At 43.5% G+C, this 22,276-nt stretch overlaps 1 protein-coding gene across 2 annotated transcripts in view; it reads right to left on the bottom strand.

Annotated features, from left to right (window-relative positions):
• ADAMTSL3 (ADAMTS like 3) overlaps positions 1 to 22,276 on the bottom strand; it is a 2,432,792-nt gene that overhangs the window by 357,125 nt on the left and 2,053,391 nt on the right. For both annotated transcript variants that reach the window (XM_085644288.1, XM_085644289.1), the window contains exon 23: positions 9,276 to 9,404. In XM_085644288.1, the coding sequence (XP_085500414.1) occupies positions 9,276 to 9,404 (129 nt within the window). The remainder of the gene's footprint in view (positions 1 to 9,275; positions 9,405 to 22,276) is intronic.

The following is a 22,276-nucleotide window of genomic DNA, read 5'->3' as shown; positions in this document are numbered from 1 at the left end:
TTCGTAGCCCGATTCAGCATTTAAATATGATTTATACATTGCAATTATTTGTCTATCCCTTTCTTTGGATGTCCTACAAGCAGAGAGCTGAATGCTTAGCAATGCAGTGAGAATCTTTGTTTTGTCACGCAATGACTTTTTCAGCAGACCCGAGGCTGTCTCTAAATTACACTTTTAAAGGTCTCTCATTCTGAAGCTATCGCCCCTTTACATCATTCATTATAGCCCACCATTATTTAATTAATCTGGCGAAAAATGAGAAAGTATGAGCTACATTTCTACTTCATAGAGAACGACTTCCACTTCCTCAGCAATTAACAGAAAAACAGGCATCTGATGAATCATTTCACTTCCAACCCCAGTAATGGCATCAGCTCTGAATTAACTTAAGCAATAAACAGGCACATGTGCCTCTGACATAAAGAATATCTGGAACGGGAACGGGAACTCGGGCGTGCCAACATACATACAACAGCGATCGCTCCAAGTGAAAGTTTCAGAGTGGGCCGCCTTGCTATAGCAAGTCAGCTGCCTAACTGGGGTGTGCAGAAGGCTAGAGTCAGAGCTACAACACGCCAGCGTGAAGGTGGATGGCTTAGATTGCCAAAGTAGCACGCGCGCTACAGAGCACACGCCTTGAGACTCAATGTTTTATGGACTAAACCTGAAACTATCCTCAGTATACTTGGTCCAAATCACTATTTGTTGCCCCAGTGTGCTTCCCAAATGAAGCAATCCCGAAAGAAGTCAACGGTGAACTTGTTTGACACCAGGGGCCACATCTACGCCTTGATTCAAGTGCATTGCCATCCTGAACTGAGATTGACGATGTCACGCAGTGCCACCTTGCATGGCTCTGCATGGCATAGCAAATCTAGAGTAACGCAAGGCAGCGCAAGTTGCTGCTTGCAATATTCTGCCCTGGGAAGGAGTACCATGGGTGGAGTGGGGTGTCCCCAAGCATTCACCCATGGATTTTGGAGCATTCCAAGATTTACTATCAGTAATAAACCTGGGAATCCATCAAAAAGGTACACCTTCACCGGGAGGCACAACAAGGATAAATAATTTTACTTCTCCTTGTTTTTTCCTCTTTCTACGTGTGCTGCATTATGCCTCTTAAGGACTGTTTTTGTGCAGGAAGGTGTCCCTGCCTCTATTAAAACAACCCTGCCTGCAACGCAGGCACCGTTGCACCATGATGCAAGAGTGTCTGCATTGGCGCTAGGCTGCACTGTGTGCACCAGACAAGAGAGAGAGCTCGAATGCACCATATCTTAATACATATCGCAGATTTGTGCCCTCTCCATGTTATGCAGCGCAGCAACTTGTCTTGCTGCGTTGTGCTGCTTCACATCTTTGTAAATCTGGTTCCAGGTTTATTTTCCAAAAAGTGTTACACCACTAAGGATTTGGGGCCATATTTCCAAAGGAAGGAGATGAGACTAATCAGGTAGGCCTAGGTTGTGTAATGCCTGAGTGTGTGTGTGAGCAGTTTGAAATGAATGTGTTTGTGTATCAGAAGCCAGTGGAGTTCCCATAAGTCTAGTGTGATGAGAGTTCTGGATAATTTGTAGTCTTCTAGTGACTTGCTTGCTAATCACGGCATAGAGGGTGTTCCCATAGCCCACCTTGCTTGTGACTAGGGTGTGACTGACAGATTTTTTCCGTTGCTCCTGAACCATTTGCAGATCTTCCTCAGCATCCTCAGGAGGTGGATGCAAGATGCAGTGATGATATTAACATTAACATGTGCAGTCATGTGTAGTTTGCTGCTTTTTTACTAGTAATTTTTTATTACAATGTCTAACTCTTGTGGTACAGCAACTTCTCGATATGCGAAATCACAGTTACAGTACATCGATCGGAAAAACCACATTCAAGAAAGGTATGTTGCGTTGTGGTGATCTATAGGCTCCCGGGTGCTGAACAGTGTGCAACAGAGGTATGCTGGTATCTACAACACAGGGAGGAGTCTGTGAGTACCAGGTGTAAAGAGTCCATCATTAGCAGGCCAATCAACTGTCGAATGGGGGCTGAAACCCTGAGAACTTGATGTATGTGGAATCGCTCTAGTTTTCTATTAAGCGGGGGTGTCCCGCCGTTTGTTGCTGAGTGCAGGTTGTGTCATAGAGCAGTGCTTACCAGCTGTGCCTATTATGGGATGGCATGGTTAAAATCAATCATGTGAGTCTGGGTGGGTAGAGGAGTAGTATAGGTACAAGCGATAGGCCAGTTGCGCTGTGCTCAGATGAGGACAGTGTGGGTTTTCATGGTGGCCTTTAGTCTATTTTCACCACCAGCTTCTCCAGGTACGTATCCCTGTCACTGATAGATGGGTTTCCCGTGCACAACTAGGTAGTGAGCCCCAGGCAGGGACCTCCGCAGTTGCCCATTTGAGCAGGTCTCTCAACCACGCCAGCTGTAGAGGGCAACGGGTGACTTCCATGCCATCACAATGTGCCTTTTGATGAGCACAAAATCTAAGTTGATACATTTCACTGCATTTTGTTTTTGCATGTGCATAGGAGAACTCCTCGTATACATTGTAAGGGGTCAGGGGGGACTGTCCTCCCTGAAAACTCTGGCAGCAGCGAGAGCGCTGTTGTCCAAAACTGCGATATAACAGGGCAGCCCATACCATATGATAAAAGTCTTCAGTAGGGCATGAGCAGTGTGGACATTTGGGAGCAGTCCCGGGGAACATGCGGTGTATACGCACATATGTAAGATATGTCTGGTGGATATAGTTAAACTGAGTATATTTTAGGTGGGCTTACTGAAAACACCACGAACATAGCTCAGTGCTGTGTGCCATTGTTTGCCAGAAACATTGTGGTTCACAATACCGGCCCATTTCTCTCGCAGGATGAGAAAGTCTGCAGTATTACAGTTTAAGAGGGCAGAGTAGAGTGTTGTGACCACTTACCTATCATTCCCATGTGTTACCAGTGCCTGTTAAAGAGGGTGGATCTCTAGTTCCATCTGAATCAATCGCCACACCATGTATTTTACCTGACCTAGTGTGCTGTAAGTCAAGAAATGCCTCATCTATTCCACACTGTTCCATGAGTTCCTGGAATGTCAGTAGGGTGTTATGAGTGTACAGGTCTCCTAGGGTGGTTAAACCTACATTGGTCCATTGGCCCACGTTATGGTGGGCCGCCAGAGTATGGGGAGCAGAGAGCGCACACAGTGGGAGAGCCGGCAAATATGATGTCCAGCTGCATTCAGGGTGGATGTATGTCTGCCAGCAGTATTTGGCCGTTCTGGCCATGTGGCTGATGCCGGGGCACCATGATGAGAATTCAAGAAATAGTCCACCACTTGGTGACCTCCCAGATTCTGTAGCTATACTGACTACTCCGGTTTGGGAGGTCCTGCCAGCCATCATGTCGGCCACTTGAATTGCACTGCAGCATAGTAGAGTTTAAAGTTAGGGGCAGCTAGCCCTCCCTCGCTCAAGTGGAGCATATAATGTATGCAGTGCTACTCTATTCTGACCCAATCCCCAAATTTAGTTGGTGAGGGCAGAATTCAGGTTGCATAAGAAGCATTTAGGCCGCTGGACAGGAAGTGCTGATAAATTATACAGTAGCGTAGGCAGGACTAGCCTTTTAGCTATCACTATTCTACCCATGGGAGAGGGGGCCAATGATCCCCAAAAACATCAGAGTTGCTCATTCTGGTCAGCACTTTCCTAGGTTTCCTTGTACTAGGGCGTCCTCGGAATGGTATATATTAATCCACAGGTACCGAAATGTATCACACTACCAACCCAGGTCCAAGGGAGGCAGTGCCTCATTATGTGGTTGTGTGAGGCAATATAAGGGGAACAAAAAAGGCTTAGTCCAGTTCAGTTTTAATCTAGAAAATCTTCTGGTATGTCCATCAACTGTGGAAGGGTGATGTGCCGGTCATGGAGATACACCAGTTCATCATCCACATACAGGTGCCACCACTTGGTATCCCCTATTGTGGCCCCCTTACCGCACTAAGCTTATGAGAGGCTCCATTGCTATGGTGAATATGATTGATGGCAATGGACAGCACTGACTGGTACCCCTATTGATGCTGAACGCAGCAGATATTTCATCACCTGTGCAGACACGGCACTGGATTGGAATACAGTAAGCTTATCTATCGTAAAATTCCAGTGCCGAAGCCTATTTTCTCTAACATTGCAGTTAGGTAAGGCCATCTAAGGTGTCAAAAGCCTTCTCTATATCAAGGGATACGGCTATGGGGAACAGATCTGCGTGTTTGTTTTCTTCCATAATTCGGAAGAGATGCTTTAGGTTCAGGAATGTGCTATATTTGGGTTGAAACCATTTTTGAGCTGCTCCTTATCCACTTCCTGTTTCTTTGTGTTTCCAGCTCTGCCCTGCTTTGCCGAGGCCATCGGAGGTCATAAGAGCCGTGTGGGGGCCGTGCAGGTGCTTCGAGGTCACGGCCACTGTCGTTCCCACAGCCATAGTTGGAAAAACCCCTTGTCTCAGGCCCTCTCCATCTGTGCCCAACACCTGCTGCCGGAGTAGGAGCAGTGCAGGTGCTTCGCGGCTGCCATTGGGAGATACTTGCTATGGCTGCAAGGTGACCAATAGCGGGCATAGCAGGCTTGTTGAGTGTAGTGAGGGCAGCCTCGGGGGACCAACATGGGAAGTCCCCCCACCCACTGCAGGAAAAGTTGCAGTATTGGTGGCAGTCTGTGGCTTGTGACTTGTGGAGGTCGGTCCCGGTCAGTGGCCTGGATTGGTGGCTGATAGAAATGGGGGTCTCTAGTTGGCAGATATAGGTACCTTTGTCCAAATAGGGACCCTTGCTTCTAGTTAGGGAAAGGGGGATACACACTTTAGATAACCCCTGCTCACCCCCTGAGTAGCTTGGCATGAGCAGACACACTTATCCCAAAGACAACGTGTAAAGTATTTGTACTCAAAACACACAGTACTACAGTGATAACATCACAAATTGACACCACACCAGTTTAGAAAAATAAAGTATCTTTATCTAATCTCAACAAGACCAAAACAAAAAAAGAATCCAACATACATGCTATAAGAATATGCCTTTTCAAAGGTTTCAAACAACTTGGTCCATGGAAAACTATGGATGCATGATTTCTCACAAAGTACCTGTGGATGCGTCAAAATTCACAAGACCAAACAGTCACAGAGATGGGAAGCGTAAAAAAATAAAGAGATGCGTCAGTTCCTGAGACCTTGGGGAGGCGATGCAACAGTTCTACTGCACACAGGAGAAATGATGTATCGAATCTGGTCTGTAGAGGGAAGTGATGCGTTCACTCCAAGACGGATCTGGTCCGCAGGTGATGCGTCAGGAAAACTTGCCGCACAGGTGCGATGCGTGGAAATCTGGGATGCATCGGTGATCGATGCGGCGGCGTCTAGCTGCACTGCAGCGGTTTCTTCAGCCACGATCCCTTGATGTGTCAGTTCTTGCAGCCACGATGGGTGCTGCATCGGTGGTGCAGCGATGCATGGAGATTCTTCTTGCACATCGGTGCTGTGTTTGAAAAAAAGCCGCAAGAAAAGCCATGCGTCGATTTCTTCACTTCTTTTTTGCTTCCAGCTCCCAACAGCAGGAACAACCTCCAGAGGCCCAGAACTGGAAGAGGCACCTCCTTGCAGGTCAGAACTCTCAGCAGCAGAGTTCAGGAGAGCCGGGGTGAACTCTTTGTGTCCCAGAGACTTCAGAACAGGAGGCCAGCACACACAGGCCCTTGGAGATCTTCTTCAAGCTGGTTTCACAGCAAAGTTCCAGTCTTTGTCCTTTCCTTTGCGGAAACAGCAACTGCAGGCCAACCCCACACAGCGCACAGCAAAGGGGCAGTACTCCTCCAGACAGCTCTTCGCCTCTTCTCCTTGGCAAAGGTTCCTCTTGAGTCCAGAAGTCATCTAAAGTTCTGGGGTTTAATGTCTGCTACCTATACTCTATTTTGTCTTTGTTCTTTTTGTGCAAGGGTCTCTGAGCCCAGTCCAAATCAGTTCTGTCCTCCCTGGTGCCGTATGACCACGGGGGTGGAGACAGCATTGTACAAGGGACAAAGGCCCTATTCAGGTGCAAGTAAAACTCCTCCCACTATTCTAAATACAGCCAAGGTATATTCAGCTCAGCTCTGAGTCTTCCAGGAAGGGTCAGGCACACCTCAACTCCTCAATGACTGTCTACATTGAATGCACATCCCCAGACCCTGTCACTCCAAAACGAGACAGTCAATCCACAAACAGGCAGAGGCACACAGAATGGTTAGACAAGAAAATGCCTACTTTCTAAAAGTGGCATTTTCAGACACACAATTTAAAAACCATCTTTACTAAAAGATGTGTTATAAAATTCTGAGTTCAGAAAGCCTAAACTGTATTTCTCTATTTTGATCCAATGGAAATTATACTTTTAAGATGCTACAAAGTATTTTCCATTCTATCCTATGGGGCAGATAGCCTTAAATAGTGAAAACCAAAATTGGCAGTATTTCACTATCAGGATGTCACACACACCAGTACATGTCCTACCTCTCACAGTCACTGCACCCTGCCCATGGGGGTACCTTGGGCCTACCATAGAGGTGCCTCACATGTAAGAAAAGGGAAGGTTAGGGCCTGGCAAGTGGGTGCACTAGCCATGTCGACATGGCAGTTAGCAAACTGTGCATAGACACTGCATGGCAGGTCTGAGATACCTTTTCAGGGCTACTCATGTGGGTGGCACAATCAGTGCTGCAGGCCCACTAGTAGCATTTGATTTACAGGCCCTGGCACACTGAGTGCGCTTTCCTAGGGATTGCCAGGAAATCAAATATGCCAATCAGGGAGAACCAATTGTAATCACAATTTACACAGGGAGCACTTGCACTTTGACACTGATCAGCAGTGGCAAAGTGCCCAAAGCATCTAAGCCAGCAAAAACTAAATCCAGAACAGCGTCAAAAATACAGGAGGTAGAGGCAAAAACTCAGGGGAAACCACGCCAAAGATGCTGGGCCTTACAATGGCTGTTTCTTCGTGAGCTGCATCCTACCATCATGAAATCCTTGGTGAATGAGTGCTATATCAATGTTATTAATATGACATAAGAGTATTCCTATCAATTGGAGTACTAGTAAAGGTACTAGTACCAGTATTAAGACTTCTACCAATAGTAGTCCAACTTGATATTACTAGTTGTATTAGCAATATTGCTGAAACAGTCGTATCAATAACAGCAGTGCCAGTGCAAACAACACTAATTCTTGCACTAGTAGCGATATTGTGACATGATACTTTTCCCTCTTGAGGTTTCTCATAGTACAGTATGCTGCAGTTTGATTTTATTTTTTTGGACTCGATCCAGTAAGGTGCTCTGAAGGTCATGGGTTTGAATCCCAGCAAGGCAGATTTACCCTTCCATCCTTCTAATGAGGCGCAACAAAGATTTTTTCGGGGATCGAGTGAAAAAGGATTGCACTTATCTAGCTTTGAGGTAACGTATCAAATGATTCATTAGGTGCTTAGGACCTGAGACTCAAAACCCCTAAGTCTCCCGGGATAAATGAGATCCCTCAACAACATAAGAAACACAGTGGTCCAGCACACTTAGTTGTATCTATACACATAATACAGAGCAATTGCATAAATAACTTTTTTCATTCATTGGTATTTTTAGCCGTAAAATTAAGCATGAGAGCAGTTCATCCCAATTAATTTAGTGGTAGATGATCAATAATCTGTAGCGATCCGTCTTGTGTTTAGACCTCACATCTGGAAGTAGCACATTCGTAACTTTCAGAAGTTCACCAGCTAGGGTGACGGCGTGGAGTCAGTGGTTCATGAACGGATCTCTACAGATTATTGATAATATACCACTAAATTAATTGGGATGAACTCTTTCTTAAACACAGATAAACTTTGAATAAATTAACTACAAGAGAACGAGTTGAACGACACCAAGAGCATTTAAGACAGGAGGCCAAACATTTTTTTTGCCTGAAGAAGCACCCGAGGACGAAACGCGTTGGCTACGGTTTTATCCATTGTGAAGGAAGAAGTCACAAATAAAGAAATTAAAACATTCCTGCTGAATTGCTCTCATGCTTAATTTTGCAGCTAAGAATACAGATGAATTAAATAAGTCATTTATGCAATTGCTCTGTATTATGTGGATAGATACAGCTAAGTGTGCTGGACCACTGTGTTTCTTATCCTTCTAAGGAGGGTATATTAAATAAAATAAATTGGGTCTTAGTAACAGCATCTTTATACAGAACTTAGCAACTGCAGAAGTCCAGCATTAAGCACTATATAAAAACAGGATATATATATATGTATGTACACACACACAGACACCTTCTCTATAGGATATGGCGCCACACTACAGAATTGTATGTACATTTTTTGGAGCCGATTTACATTTTTATAGAAATTCGCAAAGTACCCCTGGAACGTTGCAACTATCACAGTTTTCGCAGACGTCCTCCTGAAATCCTATTAGGAATTCCATTTTAGCATGAGTGAATAACATCTTTCTCGTACCATGGGAAGAATAATCCCCAAGCAGAAACCCTCTCCTGTACTCTACTGATTTAGGTTGGTGTTTCTTAACCATTACAGAGCAGGAACTGGATTAATTCCTACTCTTACTAGGATTAAATCTCAGGACATTAGCTGGGTGTCAATAGGCCCAGAAGCATTTTGTGAATACTCACATATATTTGTGGGTTTGGCCAAACTTTGATGGAATTCCCACCCTGGAACTCAAACTCAATTTACTCACATAAAACTCTTCAAAGAAGCACGTTTTTAGCGTGTGAACCCATTTGTGGATGTCACAACTAGTTTGACATTAATGAAAAGATGTTGGCAAGGTCAAGTTGTGTGTAAATGTTTGAATAGCTCCGTGAATCGGCCCCTGTGTGCATCTTTATACACGTTTCATGCATTTTTAGGAGTTTTGTCACACATCATTTATAGGATTTTGCAGAATAGATAGATGGAGGTGTCGTTGACCAATCTATTTCTTATCATTCATGACAGTCACCCTCCATTGACGTATTCAATTAAGGATTATGAAATCGTGAGCATTTTTATTGTGAACTAAATAGCGTAAATGCCGACATTTTGTGCCAGTACATAGAAACTACAGAGTTTTTACAGTAAAGAAAATTGGTCTTACTTGCTGTTCAGCTACACCCCATCTCTCTGATCTGATGTGTTTTTAAAGGAAAGTGGAAACTAGAGTTTCTAGTGAAAAGATGAGGAAAATCGGAGCAAACGTACCTTTCACAGGACAAGCGATTCTCACAGTAGATCCCTTTATGGCCAATACATAGTCGCCCGCGACTGCTGACTCGTTGGTAGACTCCATATATGTGATGTTATGACTTCGAGACAGAATGGCAGGCTCCTCTGAAATAGAAAATAAACATGAAAATGAATAAAAGAAGAGAGGGCAGCTTTTCAGTGTACTCTTGACCTGTTTCCCTATGCCCTGCCACTCCTACAGATGTAATGTGATAAGAGAGAGAGTGAGTGTGTGTGTTTGTATACCCACGTAATGATGGTCGGTCACCTGCGACTGTGGTGGAAATTCCAATAGCTGAAGGGCATGTATTTTAGGACCTTTGATTATGCTTGTTATGCCTATCGTTGGAGCTGTCAAGCTTTATGCATTTCAATTGTCTCCTACCAGATTCGTCCTTCCTATCCCCCTATAATCAGACAGGCTGCAGCATAATAGTTAGACACTGCTTAATTTCAGCTGGTGCGTTAAGTTGGTATTTATTTCAGAGGACTAGAAACTTTAGTTGCTAACTTGGTGTTCAATCTACAGTGCCTTAATGTCCAAAGACTGTGTGTTTAAAAATCTGATTTAATCAATGGGTTTGGTTGATTCAGTCTGCTAGCAGAATCTGCATTTATTTTTGATTTGTGACTGTGTAGCAGGCACAGTGGAATTCTGCTCAGGGTAGCCTGGTAGTGTTTGTGGTTACAATTTTCCCTGCTCCACGAAGAGATACACTATGTGATGTAAGCGTGTAACAGTCTCCTCAGCAGAGAGCTGTGGCAATGGCATACTTTCCATTGCCTGGTTCGGGCCAGGTGTTCCCGACAGCCACTCTCATTTCCCACCTGCCTCTCTTGAATATATGTCGTTACTACGCATTCCGTTGCAACGCATGCCTTTACCACGCATGCGTTACAATGGAATGTTTTTTCTTCGCATTGCCCTTACCTCGATTTCGCCTTTACCCCGCTTTTTCTTTTTTGGGGGGAGCCCCCCCCCCCAAGCCTCCTTTCTTCTTTTTTTTTCCTTTTTCTTAGGTCTTCGCCGACACTAAAGAAAGACTGACGCTTTTTTTTCCGACCAGGAAGACGTTTTTCCGTGATGACGTTGCTTGTGTGGTGAAGACGTGGTTGAAGCAATACGCGTTGTGAAGACGTTTACGAGGTAAGTGTACCGTTGTAAACGTAACCCGTAGAAAATGCTTCATGGTAAAGGCTGTTTCCCGCCTCTCTTGAATGAGGGGTCTTTCTTCCATTCCTATGCTCCAGCCCTGTTTAGCAGCACACCAGGACAGTGGTGACCACCAGAACCAGCGCTAAGCACACAACCGCTCAGTTTGCTGCCAGTGCAGTGTCCTCTGTCTTTCTACACTGTCGTGCAGCACAGGGCTGTCCAGGGAGGCACCCAGATGCTGGAATGGGCAGCGAGGGCCCTTGCAGAGCAGTGCAGTGGTCAAGAGCAAGGCCAGGCTGCTGCAATGCTGGCTCAGTGCTGCTAGTTATCAGCGGGGCCGGGTGTGAGTGAACTGGCTGAAAAAAGCATGTCAATCCTCAACTTTGGCTGGTAACAAATAATAGAGATTAGAATTGTTCTTTGGTGAAACAGTGTGTCCTACAAGAGCCTCCACAAAGCAGCGCTGTAATACAGTGTGGTCGCCAAACGGATCACTAATTCCGTGTAAACACATTTAAACTAGTGTGCAATGATGTACAGATTCAGTTGGAACAGCACTGATTCATGAGGTAACCAGTGAAGTCTCATTGCACCTTACAGATGACACAGATCCCCAATAATAGAGATCCCCGATGTTGTTTTCAGTGTTTATTAGTATTTTGTGCCATCATGTACAATAAACGCACACATATTGTTCCCAGGTGAGCATCAAGTCATAAGGGGTTCCCACCATTATGTGATTATGCTTAATGTATTGATCAGGTCGTATTAGCAACATTTTCTTTGATTTTTGTCAGATAAAGTATGCCACTGCTTATTCCGCTCTCTTAACGGGCAGCACAATATGTGGGTCTCTATTGGCTACTGAAAGAACAGTCCAAAGCCCCCCTTCACACCACAACTGCAAATCATGCCATTGGCAGGAGGCTGCGGTGCTACCTCCGAAGGCAGAGGTGGCGCTCACAGAGGCAGGGCCAGGCTTGGAAGAAGGGTGGAGCCAGCAGTCTCTGCGAGTGGTGGCCTCCCAAGGAGACATTATGGACTAGGTGGACATTAAACATGAGCTCAGAAGCCACTGGGGAAGAGCTAAATATTACTAAGTTGTGTTTTATGCAATGCCCGATTCTGCAGTTTTTTGCCATTTCGTAGCATTGCAAATAACAGGTATTATTATTGGTCAACTTAACGCTCATTAAATTGATCAACCGCAAAAGGATGAATAGTTGACTATCATGCCGGGATCTTAACCTGTGATGTTCAGGCTAAGGACTGAGCTCTCTCGGGGTGCATTACCCAACCAAGCAATGTTTCCAACTGAATAACTACCTTTCTCAATTGCTTTGGCACTTGAACCAGGCTAAGGGCCTTTTTTGCAAGTGCCCCGTTGCTTGGTGTGTACCACTGCACCTGGGGCAGTGCCAGGAGATAAGGGCACTTCAAGCTGCAGCTGATGCAGCAAGGAACTCCAACGACCATAAGCCCCTAGTTTCCTTTACCCCTGCCCGCTTCTGGAGCTAAAGGAACATCAGCGATCTGGGGCTCCTGCAATGCGGGAAGGGGCGTGTCAAGGAGCATCTGGTACTGCACAGGAACGCCAAGAAGCAGAGTCGGACGAGCTGACCGTAGCCCTGGCTACGTCTGCAGTGGTTAGGTCATCTGCAGCCTGGGCGACCTGTCAGCAAAATGAGATGGGGGAATGTCAAGGAGCAGATGATGTAGCGGGAGACTTCAAGCACCAGGGTCGCCCATGCCAACCATAGCTCTGCCCATTTCGCACTGGCAGGGCCACCAGCTACATGGAGCTACTGCAAGGCATCATGTGCATGGGTGGGCTCATCTGTGGATGTTATTGATGAACGAGTGGTGAGGTGCCCAGGGGTGTTGATTGGTCAGTAAGATAGGGGGGGGGGGGTGAATGTGTGCACTTCAGATTTCCCAACAATATCTCTGGTATATCTTGTGAAAATACATTATATGAGAAGCAGAGTATGGAGGAGGGACTTAAGGGACAGTGTGTATTGTTAGGAGCACTTAAAACACAATGTTTTTCAAACTAACCATATTTAAGACCTTCAAAACAGAGGCAAGAGAGCATGTGTGTGTGTTTTTGTCTTTGTGTATGTAAAACTCTCAGGTGAAATCTGACAGGCACTTCACTGTACCCGACTGAGAGCACTTGTGCACTTGTACCCAACTGTTTACTGCAGAATAATTATTTTAGGCGGGGAGGGTGCAACACCACAAACACCCCCTTGAAGCTATGCCCCTCGAGGTGGCATGTGATGCTGCCCAACGGAGGGTCAGCAACTGTCACCATATGAACTAAACAGGTTTTACTGTTAGGAAAGACTGCATTTTAAAGGAGGTATTTAGACTGTGCTTTAATTAAAGAGTCATAGGCTAGCAGAAGGCTGCCATTTCACAGAAATAAGATGCTACTCTCATGACACAACCATCGTCTCAATTTTGAGGAACTTTTACAAAACAGTACTTGGAAGCATTAACAAATAAATCCCCCTAATGGAGGCCATCATGAATGTTGTGAAAAAAAAACTACCAAAGAAGGTAATGCGAGTGAGCTATCTATCTCTTTTAACTAGGAGCTCTCCTTCTATGAGAGCCGTTGAAGCTATGACTCCTCACTAAACATCTAAAAGACCATCATCATCATTTGCAGTAGAGCCAGATGCTCATTGCAATCCTTCTAATCATTGTCCACTATTGCCTCAGCCTTTATCTAGCAACAGGAAGTTGATTAAAGGAACTACTCATAACACCAAGCTGAAGCAGGGCATATTAGCAACATCTGTGGGAGAAATAGTTACATATATTGATGAAAAGATATTTTTTTTCTACCTCTGTTTAGTGGGATTTCGTACAGGTTGAAAAAGAATAACCATTACTTGATGGACCGACTCATCCCAATCAGACTTGACTTGTCAATCAGTTGAAATTGAGCCACATCCCTTTACGAGGAGTTGTTCTTTTACTTCAAGCTAACAAATCTATCCAGTCAAGCAGGAAGGTGCCAGAAGCTGGCATCAAGATGGATGACCACACTACTGTTAATATCGTAAGGAACAATATCTGTTTAATTTCAGTCATCTAATACAGTTTTGAAGGACTCTCCACCCAGGGGACACATCTGTCCATAGTGACTTCTTTGAATTCAATTCCTTTAACAAACAAGGCTATTGTGAGCCTGTTAGATGATTTATTGTTCAACTGAAGGGACTTTAAATGGGGTATGTTAATAAGGTCCATCTCATATGCTTTAGCCTCCTGTGGAAATAGTAACCCAGAAAGAGGGTTGGATTTCACAGACAAGCAGAGGGGACACTAAATCCAACCCTCTTTCTGGGTAACATTGGAATTACCCCAAATGGCATATTTAATTTACTTGTAAGTCCCTACTACAGTGGTACTCCATATAACAATGGCCTGTAAATTAAATGCTACCTGTGAGGCTGTAGCACTGATTGTGCCACACACTTAAGTAGCCCTTCAAACATGGCTCAGGCCTGCTATTGCAGCCTGTCTGTGCAGTTTTATACTGCCATTTCAATCTGGCAAAATAAAAGTTTTCAATAAACTTGTACCTGAATAACTGGGTGCACATATACAAGTTTGTTAGACAAATATATAATCATGCACTTTAACAAAAAATTCTGAAACAAATGTTTTCTTTTTTGCTACACAGCAACCAAAATACAACATATAATGATGATAAAAAAAAACTCTTTAAGAGGGAGTCATCTTAAAGAGGATTTTGTTCATCATCAATATATTTTGTATTTTGGTTGCTGTGTAGCAAAAAAAAAAAATGTTTCTGAATTTTTGTTAAAGTGCATGATTATATGTTTGTTTAAAAAACTTGTATACGATGCAATTACAATTTCATGATTACTTTATTGTCATGTGTATGAAAAGTTTGAATTAAAATACTTTGAGATACACAGTGCTGTGCACACAGTTATTCAGGTATATGTTTACTTCAACATGTATCAAATTGTAAGAATGGGGTACTGTGTAGAATGCTAAACAGTTTGAACGTGGATGGCCAGATCAATGTAGAGTACATTGGTGAACCAAGGAGTGAGCCACTGAAACCAAGTTTCTAAACTTAAAATAAACCTTTTGCCAGGTCCACATCTTCCTTTTTAATAGATAAAAGTAACCCCTAAGGTAGGAACTTAACAACTCAATTAGTGAGGTGCAGTGTTTTGTAAACGTAGGACGTGTACTTCAAACTTTTACATGTCCTGGTAGTGGAAAACACTTAAATTCATTTTTCACTACTGCAAGCCTACCTCTCCCATAGGCTAACATTGGAGCTACCTTGTTAACATTTAATACGCTGTAAATTTCAAATGGGAACAGGTAAACAGTTCATGTGTGGTGTCTTTGGAATTGTAATGAAAAATCCTAACTTATGGTGAAGTCGGATTTTAAATTATAATTTTGAAAATGTCACTTTTAGAAAGCTGACATTTTCCTGCCTTAGTCATTTAGTGCCCATAGCCTGTCTCTGGTTCACATGAGACAGGGTGTAGCTGACACTTGACCTTTGTGTGTTCTTCCTAGATATCCACACCCAATAGAGTGCTTAGGTGCTCCTGGATGGGCAATCACTGGCAGGCTGGGACGACAGAGCTGAGCACAGCCCTACTTACACTGAATGGGCCGTGTCCTGACTTTACAAAAAGGGCCACGTAGCGCCTGTAGTTAGTCTGGAGCCAGGGCAAGGACGCAGTATGCCTGTGCACTTCAAAGTGAATTTCTAGCAGCATCTCCCACCTTACAGAGGAAGGGCACCAGATTTAAATATTGGACCTCAGACACCACCTCTCCAGTACATTTCTGGACCAGTAGATACTCAGGCAGGTAGAAGGACTGCTGTACTGCTGAATGGACTGCCTCTCTGCTGGACTGCTGCTCTGAAGGAGTACTGCCCTTTCGTGGTGCTCTGCTACCTGCTGCCCAATTGCCTGGATGAGAAGTATTGGACCTGCATCTGTTTGAAACAGGAAACCAGAGTGACTCCAAGGGCTAGGTGGCTGGCCTCCTGACTGAGTCTCAGAGACAAAGGCTCCAACAACCTCAACCCCAGCACCTGGACTCTGTCATCTGTGAATCTACCCTGCCAAGTGGTGCCAGCCTCTGTGGGTCCAGCAGTACTGACACATTTTCTCTGCTGCGTGGCATAACCCCAAACAGAACCGGTGCATAGCCGCTGCTGCGTGGATCGGAACCACCACAAAGACCAGCATCTTCATTGCAGCTCCTCGGAAACGGCACTGAATGACACATAATCAGTGCAGGCTCCCGCATCCCTCATCAAGGCAGTGTAGATGACGCTGCCGGAGTGTGCATCACAGTCTTGCAGCTCCTCGCAAATGACGCATCACCCAGACTGAGCGACATATCTTCGACGCTGGACTTCCCATTGCAAGCCTTTGTAGATGGGATCCTCGATGATGATGATAATGCAGGACATCACACCAGAGCCCTGGCACAACTCGGAACTGATCACTTTGGCTGTGCTATGTATCTTCCGCGTGGGCCCTCATAACCCTCCGCGTTCAAGTACTTAAGGCACTTTGTTCAGCAGGCTTAACTGGGTCCCTTTGCCGGTCCGCACTCCATTGTGGTCAGCCTGAACTTGTGACTTTGTCCCAGTCTGTCGTGACCAGATATCCACAATTGGCACTTTATACTTTTTGATGTTATTTTCATTGAAATCTTTAAACATTGAATATCTCTAGCTCTACTGGAACAGCGGACCGGGATATCCGCACTTCCCTGCGGTATTCCCTGTATGGTAAATCCAAAGATAGTTCGGTATGGTGTGCACATACAACTCCTGCAGCTGCCGTTGTTGGGTGCCAACTGCTAAGCAGAGCAAGAACTACACTAGAATTTGGAGTGGTGCACTACCCAGGTGGTCAGTTCAATAAATATGTTCACTTGTAGAGTTGTATCAAAAATCAATTCTTTATTTTCAAAGTCATCCGCCAAAACAAAATTCCAGCCAACGCGTTTCGTTCATTAAGCAATGAAGTTCTTCAGGGTGATCGCTGTTCGTTGTGACGGCGAGGAGAAAAGTTAATCCTACAGCCGTGTCCTGTGATGCGCGTGGTGCAGGCCAGCACCGTTGAGCCTGTCTTAGTTGTTACAAACAAGCGTCAGTTCCGCAGTTTGTCAGTAGTCGCAGTGTTGAAGGGAGTGTGGCCTCCTTGATAAGGGCCAAGATCCGTAGTTCTTCTCTTAGGATTATCAGAATTATATTCAATCCACATATGGTTCATCAAATGATCCTTTCACTCGAACAAATACATGATAACTATCTGTATCTCCGCAGTATTTGCGTCACCCGGTCATTCGAGGTGTTTGGCGTGCGTCTACTGATTGGATTTTTGTTGTTTTGACCTTGTTTTATTTATTAAAGATTACTCTATTTTTCTAACCTGGTGCGGGACCCTGTTTGTGTGGTGTTTACCCTCTATGGCTGTTTGAGGTGTTGCACAAATACTTTGCACATGGCCTCTAAGTTAAGCCTCACTCTGTGCCAATCTACCACAGGATTGAGCACAGGTTAATTTGGAGTTTGCTTGTGTCTTGCCCTGACAAGAATTGCAGTTGCTGCTTGACCAGGGCTGACAGCCCAGTCAAAAAACAACCCAATATCGTACAGGTTGTTAGCAAGCCTGGATAAAAAAGCGGAATGAGCCATTTAACACTGTTAATTGATGCCACAGTACATGTGCTCCGGCCCTAAATTGATAGTGTTAAAATTGGTTTTGCACAATTAGTTTATTTATCTGTCCTACAATACCAGAGTAGATGGCACAGAAAATAGACCCATGGCATGGCCGCATGGCCTTATATCATAGATAAGCAGCAGTTTGTATTGACACCCCAGACATAAGTGGCAAAAATATCTGTTTGTGAGGAGCTCATCTCTGCTCTGGCTTCAATGCACTGTAGTGAAACATGGCAGGGAAAAGGGCTTTTGTTATGTATTCGTAAGTCACCCCTAAAGAGTGTCCTATAAGCTCACAAAGCAAAATGCTACTATATATTATCTACTGGCGGTCGCCAGTAGATAGTTATAGTTAGGACCGTGTTTCCATAGGAAATCTGAAAATTCTATTTTGAATAACTTTGGCACCGGTTGACGAATCTTCGCGAAATTTTCAAAACTAATGGGGCGCTCCGCTCAGCTCCTACCCTGAAAGTCTCGGGGGGATTCGTCAAGCGGGGGCCGAGAAAAAAGGGGGGTCCCAAAACACGTTTTCCCCATGCATTTTCCCATAGGACCTTTAGTCGAAGGTACAGCCCGAACGGCTGAACAGAATTACTTGAAATTTGGCAGAGAGGTAGTCCTCAGGTCAGGGATGTGCCTTTTGCATATATGGAGTCAATCTGTTCAGTAGTTCCTGAGAAAATGGCAGTTAAAAGCACATACATATCTATAGCCGCGCACCGTGCGCGCACCATGCGAGCACCGTGCGAGCACCCTAACGTGCGCGAGCGTAATTCTGATTGGTGGTTACATGTTAGTCAACGTTCGAATCGGTCGAAATCAGGAAGTGTCGGCTGCCATTTTGTTTGTTTTCAGCGCAAGAGTGAAGAAGGAAGGTGGCGAACGTGAAAAGGGGGCAGGGTAGAGAGTTCCTGACCCCCTAGCCTTTGTCAGGGGGTCCCTGAAGGACCCCGAAGGTAGAAAAAAAAATGTCATTTTTAAAAAAAAAAAATCGCGGGGGTGCGCGCACCGTGAAAAACCCCCCAAAAAAACAAAATATTTAATGCGTAGTTTATTGTAAAATAAATATATAAAAAAAATAATAATACATACATAACTTAGCATTTAAAAAAACGTACAAATTCACTGAAAAAACCATAGATTTCACACATGTTATAGTTAGGAATTAGCATTTAAAAAACCTTGCAAATTCACTGAAAAAACCATAGGTTTCACACACATTATAGTTAGGAATTAGCATTTAAAAAACCGTACAAATTCACTTAAAAAAGTGTGTGAAACCTATGGTTTTTTCAGTGAATTTGCAAGGTTTTTTAAATGCTAATTCCTAACTATAATGTGTGTGAAACCTATGGTTTTTTCAGTGAATTTGCAAGGTTTTTTAAATGCTAATTCCTAACTATAACGTGTGTGAAACCTATGGTTTTTTAAGTGAATTTGCAAGGTTTTTTAAATCCTAATTTCTAACTATAACGTGTGAGAAACCTATGTTTTTTTTAGTGAATTTGTAAGGTTTTTTAAATGCTAATTTATGTATGTATTATTATAATTTTTATATATTTATTTTACAATAAACTACCTATGTATATAGTTATAGATTGACTGTATCCTGTAATATGGAACGGCTCAGCTCTTTTTTTTTTAATTTGGATAAAGTTGAACAGCATAATTAATATCTTCTATAAACTTATAAACAGTTTAAAATGTTTTTTTTTTTTAAGGGTTTTTCACGGTGCGCGCACCCCGCGATTTTTTGAAAAAAAATAAAATGTTTTTTTCACCCTTCGGGGTCCTTCGGGGACCCCCTGACAAAGGCTAGGGGGTCAGGAACTCTCTACCCTGCCCCCTTTTCACGTTCTCCACCTTTCTTTTTCACTCTCACACACAAAATGGCGTCCGACACTTCCTGATTTCGACCGATTGGAATGTTGATAGATATATATATACTTTTAACTGCAATTTTCTCAGGAACTACTGAACAGATTGACACCATATAGGCAAAAGGAACACGCCTGACCTGAGGACTACCTCTTTGCCAAATTTCAAGTAATTCTGTTCAGCCATTCGGGCTGTACCTTCCACTAAATGTCCTATGGGAAAATGCATGGGGAAAACGTGTTTTGAGACACCCTTTTTTCTCAGCCCCCGCTTGACGAATCACCCCGAGACTTTCAGGGTAGGAGCTGAGCAGAGCGCCCCATTAGTTTCGAAAATTTCACGAAGATAAGTCAACTGGCGCCAAAGTTATTCAAAATAGAATTTTCAGATTTCCTATGGGAACTCGGTCCTAACTATAACTATCTACTGGCGACCGCCAGTAGATTATATATATACATATATATATATATATATATATATATATATATATATATATATATATATATATATATATATATATATATATATATATATATATATATATATATATATATATAAAGATGGCACAGTCCATATTGAGGTTAGAGTGCTCCCACCTTGAAATAAAATCCCAAAGCTGTTTGCTCTGTATCGGCCTTGCTAAACTGTAGGCCCTGACCAGGCCCAGATGAGATTAAACTCTTTATTTCCCATGTCCACTGGGGAAAACGTTAGATAAATGCTTCAAAGTGTTTCCCTACCTAATTTTCAAAATCTGAATTTGTGGGAAAACAGATGTTTGTTAACTTAATTGGATTTTTTTTTTTGTAAAAATGTACTTTAGGTTGCCTGAGCCAGAACTAGCTTGAAACCAGTTCTGTTATTCAACACACCTCCAGAGCTGCAATACGCATCCTTCGCTGGGAGAGTTAATGACTTTGGCTTAGGGGACAATAGCCCACGAAGAGTAAATACATGTTAACGGCTGACCAGCTATCTGGGGGTGGACATGAACAGTTGGTAGAATAAAGGACAGCGTTAGCACCACGTCTTTTGACTTGGAGAAGCCCATGAGAAATTCTATTATTCGTTCAGAGGACCAATCCAGACAGCCTAGCTCCAGTCACAATAGAGGAAAGCTCATCCAAAAAGGGGAGTCTCTAAAAAGCTGAAGAAAGGCTAAGTCGGGTAGCAGCTGAATTCATGAAACAGGGGTTCCTGGGTACATTTAAAGGCAAAGAGGATGTGCTACAAAAGGAGGTGAAGAGACTATAAGAAAATAGTTTGGATTTAGTGGTAGAATTCTTACTGGCTAGTGTATAGGATAAAGTAGACACCTGAAATACCAAAATACCACCCCCTCAAAGCATTACTGGACATGAAACGACTCAACCCAAAGAAAAAGGACTGGTTGGAAGAAGACCCCTTACTCCTGCTGGGAGAAGAGAACTCACTTCAAGGACTCCTGAATGCCACTGACACCGACAGACTTTTATCGATCTTCATTTGTTAAGTGGTTGGTCTCCTGTTTGCCTGCTTAAGGGTCACACAAAGCAGAAGGACTCCTGATTCCAAGAGGGCCCAACTGACCATAGAACACTGGACCCTGGAATAGACCTGGCTTGAGAGAGATCTGGTGCCTAGAAGTCTGCTCTGAGCAGCTAGGTGCTGCAAGACTGGCCGGGTTGAACATTTCCACCTCTGAAGAATCAGGACAAATTACTGAGGCTTCCCAGTGAGTTTTCAACGAAGACAGGCATCATCCTGCTCTGAGACATTTGCTATGCTAAACATGGTTCAGCTGAACCTTGCAGCAAAGGTATCCAACCTCGTTTTGCTTTACCCTTTGGCTTCCAGCCCTGCACCACAGGAGGATTTTAACTCCAAGAAAAGTGACTAAGACTGAAGGTAAAACCGTGGATTGGGGATGACAACAAATCGGTAAGACTCAAAAAGGCGATCTTAGATGCTATCCAGGTTTGGTGCCAAATCCAACAGCTTCCATGGGAACTTAATGATCAAGTATCCAATGAGGGACCCTAGCTGGACATAGCCTTAGACCATGCCCGCTTGAAGATTTTGACTTCTCTTTCTGAGACTAATTAAGAAGGTAAGATCTTTGAGCGGCAAGACCTGCTTGGTGTATTGGACCTTCATTCCATCTTGATCGGCCTTAAATTTAGCCTACATCCCACTCATCTGTGAGCAGTGACTTTTGTTTACCACTTTACTTCATATTTTCAGTTCCCTGTAACCTATTTTAAAAATTGTGTGGTACCTTTGATGATTCATTTTTTCTCAGATTTTTTTAATTGGTTTGGGGATTTTACTGTGTTAAGTTCTCTAGTTTACAGCTCTTGATACTACCTGAACTTAACACACTTTTGCCTTTTTCAGATTTTTTTTTAAGTGCAACTAGAGTGGACTACTTGAGTTAGTATGGGTTCTCCCAACCCAAACTAATAAACCAATTCCTTACGCAACCTTTCTAGGTTTTTGTGATATGCCACTTCCAAAGATATCAAATCAGGGCAATGTTGTTAACTAGGTATACATTTGGGAAGGTATTAAGTTTATCTCAAGGAATGAGTGGCGTTCATTGAATAATCATATTGCAACAGGAAACCTGGGCAGCAGTGGGTAGTCTAGTTTATCGATCATGGGAAGATCCTCAACTTCATTGAGAGCCAAAGGTGGTTTGTTAATCTGGGTTGCGGTGACTCTTACGTTTGTAGTTGCTCCAGAGCTGTTTGGATCCCCAAACATTTTGGTCCTAGAATTGAGATATTTCCAATGATATCATTGGCTCTTCTGTCACAATTGATTTCTCCCACTTATTCAATTTTTAATGCAGCACTCTGAGCAAATGGAGAGAAGAGGCTCCCTCTTTCAAAAACCTGACCCAGCATTTTAATACAAAGATAGGGATTGTAAGAGTTCCATGATGAATGAATTTTCTATTGAGCTTAAAGACTTCTCTACTGAACCTCAAGGAATGTTGATACTCAAGGAAAGGTTTCAAATGAATAATTGGGAAAATAGAAGAAACTCATACCATGAAAAACTACTATTAGAAATCAATAAATTCAATCAACTTATTCTGCCAGAAATAGTTCTACTATTATTGATAATGTATTTGTCTCAGGAGATCAAATGGAAAGAATCAATAATTAAAGAGCTGTACCTATATTTTTTGGT

The sequence above is a fragment of the Triturus cristatus genome, chromosome 3_1 (genome assembly GCF_964204655.1).
Source record: "Triturus cristatus chromosome 3_1, aTriCri1.1, whole genome shotgun sequence".
Classification (NCBI taxonomy): domain Eukaryota; kingdom Metazoa; phylum Chordata; class Amphibia; order Caudata; family Salamandridae; genus Triturus; species Triturus cristatus.
The sequence above is the reverse complement of the archived record's forward strand: the minus strand, read 5'-3'. Positions and strand labels throughout refer to the sequence as shown.